The sequence below is a fragment of the Pleurodeles waltl genome, chromosome 6 (genome assembly GCF_031143425.1).
Source record: "Pleurodeles waltl isolate 20211129_DDA chromosome 6, aPleWal1.hap1.20221129, whole genome shotgun sequence".
In the NCBI taxonomy this organism is placed as follows: Eukaryota; Metazoa; Chordata; class Amphibia; order Caudata; family Salamandridae; genus Pleurodeles; species Pleurodeles waltl.
In genome coordinates this window covers 1,367,061,821-1,367,073,978 of record NC_090445.1, presented here as the reverse complement: position 1 = coordinate 1,367,073,978, position 12,158 = coordinate 1,367,061,821, and the positions used below count along the sequence as shown (strand labels likewise).

General features: G+C 42.5%; 1 protein-coding gene across 1 annotated transcript in view; it reads left to right on the top strand.

The window, feature by feature from the left end:
* Nucleotides 1–12,158, top strand: part of OGDHL (oxoglutarate dehydrogenase L) — a 664,251-nt gene that overhangs the window by 341,192 nt on the left and 310,901 nt on the right. The window contains exon 15 of the mRNA XM_069240663.1: nucleotides 8,531–8,681. Within this exon, the coding sequence (XP_069096764.1) occupies nucleotides 8,531–8,681 (151 nt within the window). The remainder of the gene's footprint in view (nucleotides 1–8,530; nucleotides 8,682–12,158) is intronic.

Here is a 12,158-nt window from a genome sequence, read left to right as displayed (position 1 = left end):
AACAGTAGAATTACCAGTGTTCTTCCCACAACCAGATTCTGTAGCTGAAAGAGCACTACATACATTAGACATCAAAAGAGCACTAATGTACTACATTGACAGAACGAAAATAATTAGAAAAACAAAACAACTATTTATTGCCTTTCAAAAACCTCATACAGGAAATCCAATTTCAAAACAAGGCATTGCTAGGTGGATAGTTAAGTGTATTCAAACCTGCTATCTTAAAGCAAAAAGAGAGCTGCCTATTACACCAAAGGCACACTCAACCAGAAAGAAAGGGGCTACCATGGCCTTTCTAGGAAATATTCCAATGAACGAAATATGTAAGGCAGCAACATGGTCTACGCCTCATACATTTACCAAGCACTACTGTGTAGATGTGTTAACTGCACAACAAGCCACAGTAGGTCAGGCTGTACTAAGAACATTATTTCAAACTACTTCAACTCCTACAGGCTGAACCACCGCTTTTGGGGAGATAACTGCTTACTAGTCGGTGCACAGCATGTGTATCTGCAGCTACACATGCCATTGAACGGAAAATGTCACTTACCCAGTGTACATCTGTTCGTGGCATGAGTTGCTGCAGATTCACATGCGCCCACCCGCCTCCCCGGGAGCCTGTAGCCGTTTAGAAGTAGATCTTGAACATTTGTACATTTGTAAATATATTACTTTAACCTTTATTATGTACATACGTATTCATTCCATTGCATGGGCACTATTACTAATATACACAACTCCTACCTCACCCTCTGCGGGGAAAACAATCTAAGATGGAGTCGACGCCCATGCGCAATGGAATCGAAGTAGGAGGAGTCCCTCGGTCTCGTGACTCGAAAAGACTTCTTCGAAGAAAAACAACTTGTAACACCCCGAGCCCAACACCAGACGGCGGACTGTGCACAGCATGTGAATCTGCAGTGACATTTTCCATATATATATATATATATATATATATATTCCATTTGCATGGACATCTCTTTTCTTTATACTCTATCACTCCTACCTTACCCTCTGCGGTAAAACAATCTAACATGGAGTCGAAGCCCATGTGCAATGGAGCCGCAGAGGAGGAGTCACTTGATCCCGTGACTCGAAAACACTTCTTTGAAGAAAAACAACTTGTAACACTCCGAGCTCAACACTAGATGGCAGACGTATGCATAGCATGTGAATCTGCAGCAGAACATGCCATGAACAGATGTACACTGGGTAAGTGACATTTTCCATATATATTGTTAGACCTGACAGCCTTAGGGTGGTCACCCCTATCTTTTTGCCTACCTCCCTCCACTTTGTAGATACTGTTTTTGCTGGTTTTAAGAGACTGCACACTTTCCCACTGCTAACCAGTGCTAAAGTGCATATGCTCTCTCCCTTTAAACATGGTAACCTTGGATCATACCCAATTGGATTATTTAATTTACTTATAAGTCCCTAGTAAAGTGTACTATATGTGCCTAGGGCCTGTAGACTAAATGCTACTAGTAGGCCTGCAGCACTGATTGTGCCACCCACCTAAGTAGCACCTTAACCGTTTCCCAGGCCTGCCATTGTAAGGCCTGTGTGTGCAGTTTCACTGCCAATTCGACCTGACTTTTAAATGTACTTGCCAATCCTAAAACTCCCCTTTTTCTACATATAGGTCACCCCTAAGGTATGCCCTAGGTAACCCATAGGGCAGGGTGCTGTTTAGGGAAAATGCAGGACATGTACCTGTGTAGTTTACATGTCTTGACAGTTTAAAACTCCTAAGTTCGTTTTTATACTGCTGTGAGGCCTGCTCATAGGCTAACATTGGGGCTACCCTCATATACTGTTTGAGTGGTAGCTGCTGATCTGAAAGGAGTAGGAAGGTCATATTTAGTATGTCCAGAATGATGATACAAAATCCTGCTGACTGGTGAAGTTGGATTTAGTATTACTAGAAAGCAAACATTTCTCTGCACTTAAATCCTTCTGTGCCTTACAATCCATGTCTGGCCGGGTTAAGTTGACAGCTTCTTGTGCATTCACTCAGACACACCCCAAACACAGGATACTCAGCCTCACTTGCATACATCTGCATTTTAAATGGGTCTTCCGGGCCGGGAGGGTGGAAGGCCTGACACTTCCATGTCAAAGGACAGTAGCCTGCCCTCACACAAAGGAATGCCACACCCCCTGCTGGGACACTAGCAGACAGGATTGGACTGAAAGGAGACCTTGTGCACTTTTAAGCCACTCTTTGATGTCTCCCCCATTTCAAAGGCACATTTGGATATTTAAACAGGGCCTCTGCCCCTACCTACTCAGACACTTCCTGGAGAAGAGAACCCGAACCAGAATCTGCAACCTGCCCAGAAGAACTGCCTGGCTGCCCAAAGGACTCAACTGACTGCTTTCTGTGAAAGACTGCTGCCTTGCAGTTGTCCTGCTGCCTTGCTGCTCTCTGGCAGTGCTGAGAAGTGCTCTCAATGGGCTTGGATAGAGCATGCCTCCTGTTCCCTGAAGTCTCAGGACCAAAAAAGACATCATCTCTACAAGAAGGACTCCTTGTGCTGCGAAAATTGACACACAGCCTGCCAGAAACGATGCACAGCCTGCATTGCGGTGAAAAATTCACCGGACGTCGAACCGGCCCGACGCAGCCCGACTTCGCAACGAAAAGATCGATGCAGTGCCAGCATAGCAACCGGAAATTTGGCGCACGGTCTACTGGATCAACACACAGCCGAGCCGGAACGACGCAGCCCGACTCCCAGAGAGGAATCAACGCAGCATCTGCCGCGCAGTAGAAATTTCCATGCAACGCCGACTGGATCGACGCAGCCACAGTGACTTTGTCCTGTCAGTGCCGGAAATCCACGCATCCTCCCCCGGGGCATCCGAAAGCCCCATAACCCGAAGAGGATCCACGACTGAGCGCCAGAAATCGACGCACATTGCTGTCCCTGCATAAAAACTAAACGACACATTGCTGTGTGCAGCCTGAGAATCAACGCACACCTCCTTGTTTTCCATGCATCTCCTTCTCTGCGGTTCTTTGCGGAGATTGTGAAAGCAAACCAGGTACTTTTTGTGCTTGAAAGAGACCTTATTGCTTTTACAAGACTAAAGACACTTTATATCACTTTTACAGTGATATCTCAACATATACTTACTGCATCTTAATCGTTTTGACCTGCATTCTTATCAGATAAATATTATATATTTTTCTAAACACTGTGTGGTGTATTTTTGTGGTGTTATACTGTGCTATTGCATGATTTATTGCACAAATACTTTACACATTGCTTCTAAGTTAAGCCTGACTGCTCAGTGCCAAGCTACCAGAGGGTGAGCACAGGATAATTTGGATTGTGTGTGACTTACCCTGACTAGAGTGAGGGTCCCTGCTTGGACATGGGGTAACCTGACAGCCAACCAAAGACTCCATTTCTAACATACATATATATATATATATATATATATATATATATATATATATATATATATATATATATATATATATATATATACATACACATACACATACATACATACATATACATACGTATACACACATTATAGTGTGGAAAGGTCCTCTTTTTGTTATGTGATCTCAATTTGTTCAGTAGTTGTTAAATAATAAGGGACAAAAACTTAGCAATTTATTGGGCTGTGAAACACCGCTATACTTTCACTGTATATCCCAGTAAATGGTGATGACAAAACACAATATTATTGGTTAATGAAAGCCCTTGCAAAATAAAAATGTTGCCATATTGTTTAGTGCACAATTTGTCTTTGTTCTGCATTTGACAGTAAATTATAGCTTATTTCTCTTTTTGTACTCCGTAGGGAGAAATGAAGCACTTCAGCAAAGTCTGTGGAGTTAGGCAAAAGCATTTTTATTTTTTATATTTTTTAAAAAAGTTTATTGGGTACCACTGTATTTCCTCTAAACGATCTAGGAAGTACCACTATACCTATTGAAATCTAAAAAAAAATATGTATGACAAAAGACGTACTACAATATGCCAATCCCCTCCACTCTGTGATACGTCACTTCACTCTACAACACACTACTCCACTCTGTGGCCTTTTTCTCCACTCTACGACACTCCACTCCACTCTCCTCCACTTGAATACACTCTACAACACGCCACTATATGACATGCCGCTCCACTCTAATCTGTGACCCACCGCTGCACTCTTCTCCACTCCAAAACACTCCACTCCACTCATACCCCTCCACATGCCACTCTATTCCACTCTCCAACACTGTACTACACACCACACCACTCCACTCTATGGTATTCTATCCTCTCTACAACATGCCACTCCAGTCTATGACACTCCACTCAACACTACGCTACTCCACTTAATGACATACCACTCCAGATATCTCCAGTCTACGCCACTCCGCTCTAAGACACTTTATGACATGTGACATTGACAAGCCAGTCTACTTTACGACACGCCACTCCACTCTACTGCACTCTACGACATGCCACTCCAGTCAATGGCACTGCATTCAAATCTATGCCACTTCACCACACTCCTCTGTATGAGACCTCACTCCACTCTGAGACGCCACTCTACTCTATGACACACCACCCCGCACCACTCCAGTCTCTGCCAGTCCAGACTGTGCCACTCCTCTCTATACCACACCAGTCTGTTCTACTGTACGGCGCGCCCCTCCGGTCCATGACATGCCTCTGCACACTATAATACTCCACTTTATGCCACTCCACTCTATAATACTTCACTTTACGACACTCCACACACCTTGACTCTGACATGCCCCTCCACTTTACGAAACACCACTCCACACAACTCCAGTCTACAGCACTGCTCTTTAAGACACTCTACAACACGCGGTTCTGACACCCTACCCCACTTTATTCTATGACATGCTACTCCACCCTTTGCCACTCCACTCTACAACACTCTACTCCACACTACTGTACTGCACTCCAGTCTATGCCACTTCACGTCACTCCACTGTACAAGACATCACTTGAGTCTGTGAGACACCATTCCACTCTGAGACACCCCTCCACTCTATGGCATGTGACTGCACTCTGTGCCAAGCCACGTTTTGCCACTTCACTCTGTGATGCCACTCTGTGTGACTCCACCCTATTGCACAAAACTACTCCAGGGCACTCTACACCACAATACTCTGCGACACAACACTGTGCAACACTCCATTCTGTGCCATGACACTCTATGCCACAACACTCCACTCCGCTGTAAGACATGTGACTCCACTCCATGACATGCCACTCCACTCTGTAATACTCCACTTTTTAGCACTCCACAGTGCTCTACTGTACGACATGCCACTCAAGTCTGCAACACCCCACTCCACGACACTCTACAATACACCACTCTATGCCACACCACTCAACTCTAAGCCACACCACTCCGACTCACCACTCTACTCTATGACACGCCAATGCACTGCACTGCACTTTATGCCCCTCGACTCTGAAACTCTACAACACACCACTATATGACACGCCACTCTACTCAAATCTACGACACGCCACAGCACTCTGCAACAAGCCACTCCATGACACGCCACTCACTCCACGTCACAATCACGCAACTCTATGCCACTCCACTCTGCAACACTCTAAGATACTCTACTGCACTTTGTGGCACTTCATTCTACAACACTACTCTATGCCACTCCACTCTACAACACTCTACTATACAGCACTACACCACGACAACAACTCTGTACTCCACCCTATGCCTCTCTACTCTACTCTTTGACACTCTAGGCAACTCCCTCTATTCCACTCCATGCCACTTTACTTTGACACACTACTCCACTCTATGCCACTCCACTCTACCATGCGACTCTAACACACACTACAAAACTCTACTCCACTCTGTTCCACAACTCTACTCCACTTCACACTACGACATTCCACTCTGTGACTCCACAACACGCCACTCTGACATTCTCCTCCACTGTACAAAAATCTACTCCACTCTGTGCCACTGTACGACACTCCACTCCATTCCATGACACTTCAATCTCCGACACTCCGCTCTCTGACACTTCACTCTGCAACTCTCTGCTTCACTCTAAATACAAACAACTTTTTTTTAAATAAAAAAACATACAAATTCAAAGAAAAAACAAAGGTTTAAGATTATAGTTAGGAAAATTTAATTTATTATTTCTGTAAAAACGAACTTAAACTACACAAAACTTAGAAATTATAAAGATATAGTTATAACTTTACACTATATTTTGCACCCCACTCAAAACTTACTAAAACGTGTGCACCTCCGTACGTAGTGTTGTCATTTTGCTAGCCACAGTAAATGAACTATATCTCGTCCCTCTACCAATCACTGTTCTCATAATTGAAATTGTTTTGAGATGTCATGAGTCTTTTTATGAATGCTATCATTTAACATGCTATAAGTGATGTAATATGAAAGGGTATTATAACCAGTGCATGCGGAAGGTGCAATTTATAGTTCATTTACTTTGGCTAGGCATTCTAAGCCTGAAACAGTATAGACTTTATATATATATTTTTTCTGATGAAAAAACACGATTTAAGTGGAGTTGTGATTTTCATTGGTTTCCCAGTTGTAGTTATCCTTCACAATTTATGGTTAGATAAGCGGTCCCTAACTCATAAAATCTTAAATGACACACTAAATGCAATGTGTATGACCTAACCCTTGATCTGCCAGATTCGCTTATAAAGTTTGTAAGTAAGTAATCTTTAAGATGAGATTGAATATCACATTACTCTTAACTCTGTGAATGAAACGAGTGTGAAAAGCATATTACACTCCGTGCATCTGCATATCTACCATTTATGCCATGGTAGTGAAAATAAGTGTAGACCAATTACACATTACTTAGAGCAACTGTACTAATAAAAGCACATTTCCACTTTTTTTCTGCAATCAAAAGTCAAAATCAAATTCATTAGCTCGGTACAGTAAAACTGACTAAGAGAAAATCACTGTTTAGCACCTCACACCTTGTATGCTACAATGCCTTGAGGTAAGAGGCCTTTGAAGTGTGACGTTACCTTATTAAAAACAAATGTAACCTCTGGAATCCTGGATTTGGTCAATACCTTATTTTAAAGACAAATACACATGATACATGCATTGGCACAGTCAATAAGCCTGCCATTGGCCATCAGTCGTTTGGCTTTGTTAATGCCTGGTTTGTTAGGGATTTGCAAAATGTAATTGGGAAGCTGACAAGCCCACGTCAATCTAATAAGAAACACTGGCTGAAAGTAAAAATATTTTTGATGTCAGAAAGCCCACATTTCCATGTCAGACATTAAAATGAACCATTTTGCATGTGAAAGAGAAAAACATGTCACTCACAGTGAGGGTAGTGGCTAAACTGCGTTAATCCATTGCTGTACGCTTTAGTGGGCAGAACACAATGTGAGTGATATGATGATAGACCAATAGATGAATAAACCAGCGTGAAAGTCACAAATAAGTAAGTATATTGCAATATAATTTTAGTAAAATCAAAAAGTCTTGCTCTTGCCATAGCTAAAAATGCCATGTTAGATGGTGCTTTTTATTACCATTGTTGCGAGAGGCCTAATCAGAGTTTCACCTCTTGTCAGATATTACCTTTCCTCACACTCAAAACTTGAAATAAATAGTGTACATCACTCTGCAAACTGCACATTACATACTGGTGGTCGCCACACTGTTCAAATTATGTTCCCATTGAAAAGGCAGTTTTTGAAGTGCATGTAACATGTTACCAAATAAACGGATTTGCACAATTTTTTTTTAACCTGCTGATTCAGTCAGCTGATTTTTAGACTACCAAATTTTGTGATGATCCATGCATGGGACAGAAAACTAACAGGGGTAGATAAAGGAATGGTTTTCCATTTTAGCTTTCATAAGAAATTTTGCTCATACTTACAGCATTAATAGCAGAATGGATTTACGCTAAATGTTACTTGAAAACAGAACTTTTTTTAATCAAAAAAGCATGTTTTAGTTTGGTGTACATCTGTTTAATAGTTTCTGGCATATTATCATTTTAAAAAGCTGCAGAGTAGGGTTTAATGGGTTATACGTTTTCTGTGTTCTGCTATTTTAACTTGGGAGTCACGACCCACAAACCCTGTTAATCATATTTGGATTTTTTACTAAATGTGATTGGCTGTATTAGTGCTGATAATTGTTTTCCCTATCATCTTGAAATTTGTGAGTTGGCTCAGATTGCAGGTTTCTTGCTCTGCAAAAACCTTTTCCACGGTGATGGGGTGCAGCCACCCCAAAGGTGACTGACCACAAGGCAGCCTAGGGGTCCCCAGGACAAAGAAAAAATAAGTCTATTATAAATTGTATACTAGAACATTGCAACACAGCTCGTTTTTCATAAGCTGAAAACAGTTATTGCTTATTACTTGTGTTCTTTTTCTCAACGGCTTTGACGTAAATGGAGTACCTGCCCTGAACATTTTAGAACTGATTTAGTTATAATTTTTCTCCCTTTTTTCTCCCTTTGTCGACCAACCCAACACAGGTCTCTCAAGAATCTTGAAAAGCCGATCGGAGATGACGAAAAATCAAGTTGTGGATTGGGCCCTAGCGGAGTACATAGCATTTGGCTCCCTGTTGAAGGAAGGGATACACGTGCGACTGAGTGGTCAAGATGTTGAAAGGGGCACTTTTAGGTGAGTTGTGTCTCAAAAGAGCCAAAGCAGTTCAATGCAGCATGGATATTTTTCACACCTGGTTTGCTGAGACATACCTCCAAGACGGCGTCCAGTGTTTTGTGTATAGCCGGGTAAAATGGACTGTACTGTCCCCATAGAACTGTTGTGCTGGACACACGCCTCACCACCAACATCTTCACAAAAACACGCACGTACCAAAAACAACCTGCCATACTACACCAAGCCCACGCTTTCACACTACACCGGTTGCCAAAATATATACTTCTTCCGTTAGATAAAAAGTAATAATTTGAGGCTACTTTTTCCAGCCAGAAAAAAAAATATGTTTGGATCTCCCACCCCGGAAAATACGGGTGTGGAAAACCCAAACAATTGATAACCAGGTATTCCGAAGTTAAATCATGCATTCATTTCTTTCTGACCTTGTTATACTCGGGGCCTCAGTTGCTGAAAGTTTTGCCTGCATTTTAAGAACGGGCTTTGTGTCTTCTAACAGTCTAACATTGTCTGCATGGTGCATTTTTGCCAATGAGTTTTAGACACTCCTCTGCGCATCTCGTGGCATCCAGTATTTCATACCACATTGAAACTTTGGCATTTGAAATCTGGCTACGTAGGTTGAGTGGAAACAACATTAAGTGATGGGAGGAATGTTTGACCCTGGCATTCCCTCAAATCGAACTGTAAACCATTGTTTTATGCCAGCTTCACTCCTGATGTGGGGCACCTTTCCGTAAATCACTGTAGATCCTGCTGCAACAGGAAGAATCCAACCGAAATGGCCAGCCCTCCCTTGGGCCGTGTTATGAGCTGATAGACTCAGTGGCTGAGACTTATTCATGCATTGCACTCATTACCTTTTGTTGTTCTTCCCGATTCTTCTAGTTCCAGTATTGGTATGGAGAGAGACTCCTTAGGTTTTGTGGAAAAGGTGAAGTACAGCATTCGCAAACATAGTCCGTTCTTATGAGAGGTATCCCTTTCATACCTTTCCTGTGTACCTTAGCACCAGAGATGGAAAACATAGTTTGGTTAAAATAGGGTATCCTTCGCCCAGTTTTGTATTCCAAAAGCTGAGCTTTACATAAGATAAAAAGTCTATTGCTCTTTGCTATTGATCAGCTAGTCCTCAGGCTTTCCTAGTCAGTGACATCTTTTTGAGGAGTCTTACTGTTTGTTTCTTATTTATTTGCTTTTACATATGTGATACATATATATATATTAGAGACTATGCCCGTTATTGTTCCGGTTACTGTTCCCGTTACTGTTCCTTTTCTTGCTCATTCTGCCTAATCTCATCTGTTGTTAATGCTAGTTTATGGTGTATGTAATAATTAAAACATATACTGGTGGCTGCTATTCATGCAACAAATTCAAACAAGTAACTTTATGGTGGGGGAACATATTCGGACATGGGTTCTACTTAGCCTAAGTATTCTCATTATAAATCGAAATGGTGAATGAGTTCCGTGTTGTTGGTGTGGCTAATAAATAGTATACCAAACGAAAAACAAAAAAATGAAATTATAAAAATACCATTCAATTGGCAGGGAAAAGGATAAGCTGTGGTAAAAGATATGTGTGAGATGCCACAGCATAGTAATATGTAGCAGAGGAAACAAATAGACATCTTCCAACAATGCAAACAGAGACCTTGAGATCCTGATCCTAGTTTTCTTGTTTTTTTGTGTTCCTTGTTTTATTTTGCTTATTCTTAGTTTGCTCTGTGACAATGGAATGTTGGCAAATGGAACACCTCCAAGTTTGTGAGTCTGCTTTCTCTAGTGCTTTGTCTTAACAGTATGGGAATTGGGAGTTGGCAGAGCCCAGGGTCAAGGGAGCTAATGGGACAGCCGGAACTTTTGATGGATACTTTTAACTGCAGGTCCTCAATTTAGAAATATCTCCAGGTGTCAGACTAGAACCTTAAAATGTTCTCAACAGGGCTCCACATACGGTGGCTTGACTATGACTTGACTCTTGCCACTGGAAGTGACAAAGCAGTGCTGCATGTATGTGCCACTCCTTTGTCTTTCAATATCGTTCCAGGGCTTGGGGGGTTGCAGAAATACCGTTGAGGTCATTATTATGTGGCCTGATACCTGGGCAGGATGTTGCCACTCCCTCCCCCACCCCCCCCTCAACAGCACTGATTGGGGTGAGCTCCTCCAATCAGACCCTCTGGGGGAGGGCAAAAAGAATGTGGTTACCTTTGAAGGGTGTATGCTTTCTGCTCCTCCCAGTGGGTGAGGGGTGAGCAGGGGCGTTTTGGGTAAAAAGATTGGTTGGCCTGTTATAGGTTTGAGAGCATTGCCTAATGTTGGTGTGGCCAGCCTTCACCCTCCTTTTCCAATTGGAATCCCTGTGCTTAGTGGGCTTTCTGGCATTGGGGGTCAGAGCGGAGGTAAACCAGTACAGAAATATTGCTTGGAAATTTTGGAGTGGAGAGCACTACCCCAAGTCCAGGGGGCTGCTCTTCACAAATGGCCTCCATGGTTGTCTAGTCGACAGATTCCTACTTAATGAATCACTCTGCTGCTGTGACCCACAGAAATTGATCCACTTGAGATCCTGCTGTAAGGGGGCAATGTTCCCTTTTCAGTAGGACCTCTTCCTCCTGAATCAGTGTTGAGGGACAGAGTTATGCCCCCTGGCATCGATCGAACTGAAATCAATTAGCGATTAATGGCCCTGACTGCTTTCAGTTTCTTTGAGTGATGTCAAGGTTAGCAAAAAACTGATAGATTATACCCTAATCTGTGACTGGAGTGAATGTTTGATTAGTTCTACATTCTGTCCATCAACTGTTCTTTTTGCATTTGTCGCTCCAAGTGGGAAGAGTATGCCCAGACGTGGGTCCTGTGCTCACTATGCCACCAAATTCAAGCTAGCCTGGCTGAAGAGGGATGATACCCTGAAACCGGTCCCAGGATGCTTGTTTCTGGTCCAGGGAGGACCTGGTCTGGCAGTTTAGGCTGGACTATTCCTATGGGGAACAGGGTCAAGACGGATTTGCATATGGCTGGGTCCAAACTGGAATGGCATGGTGAGCAAAAAAACTGATGGATTAAACCCAGATCTGTGACTGGGGGTGAATCTTTGATTTGTTCTGCATTCCGTCTCTCAACTATTATTTTTGTCTTTGAGTGATGTCAGCATGCCGTGCTGCCTTATTGACACACAAATGAAAAAAAAAAAACCTTTAGGACATAAGCGAAACTGTTTCCTCGCATTCTGAAGTTTTTTTTGCTTAAAGCAAGTCATTCTGGTCCAAGTACTAGAAGGCATTTTTTGCCGCTGTGCATTGAATGAACTGTTCTTGTCCTTCACAATATGGAGGTGCGGTGGGCATTTATGTCTTATCCACCTCAGTTAAGAGGTTAAAGGATATCGGTTAGCTCTTTCGGCCTTTCTGTTTTTATCTGATCAGCCAGCTCAACTTAAATCACCTATTAGGAGTCTTTTTATTGGAGA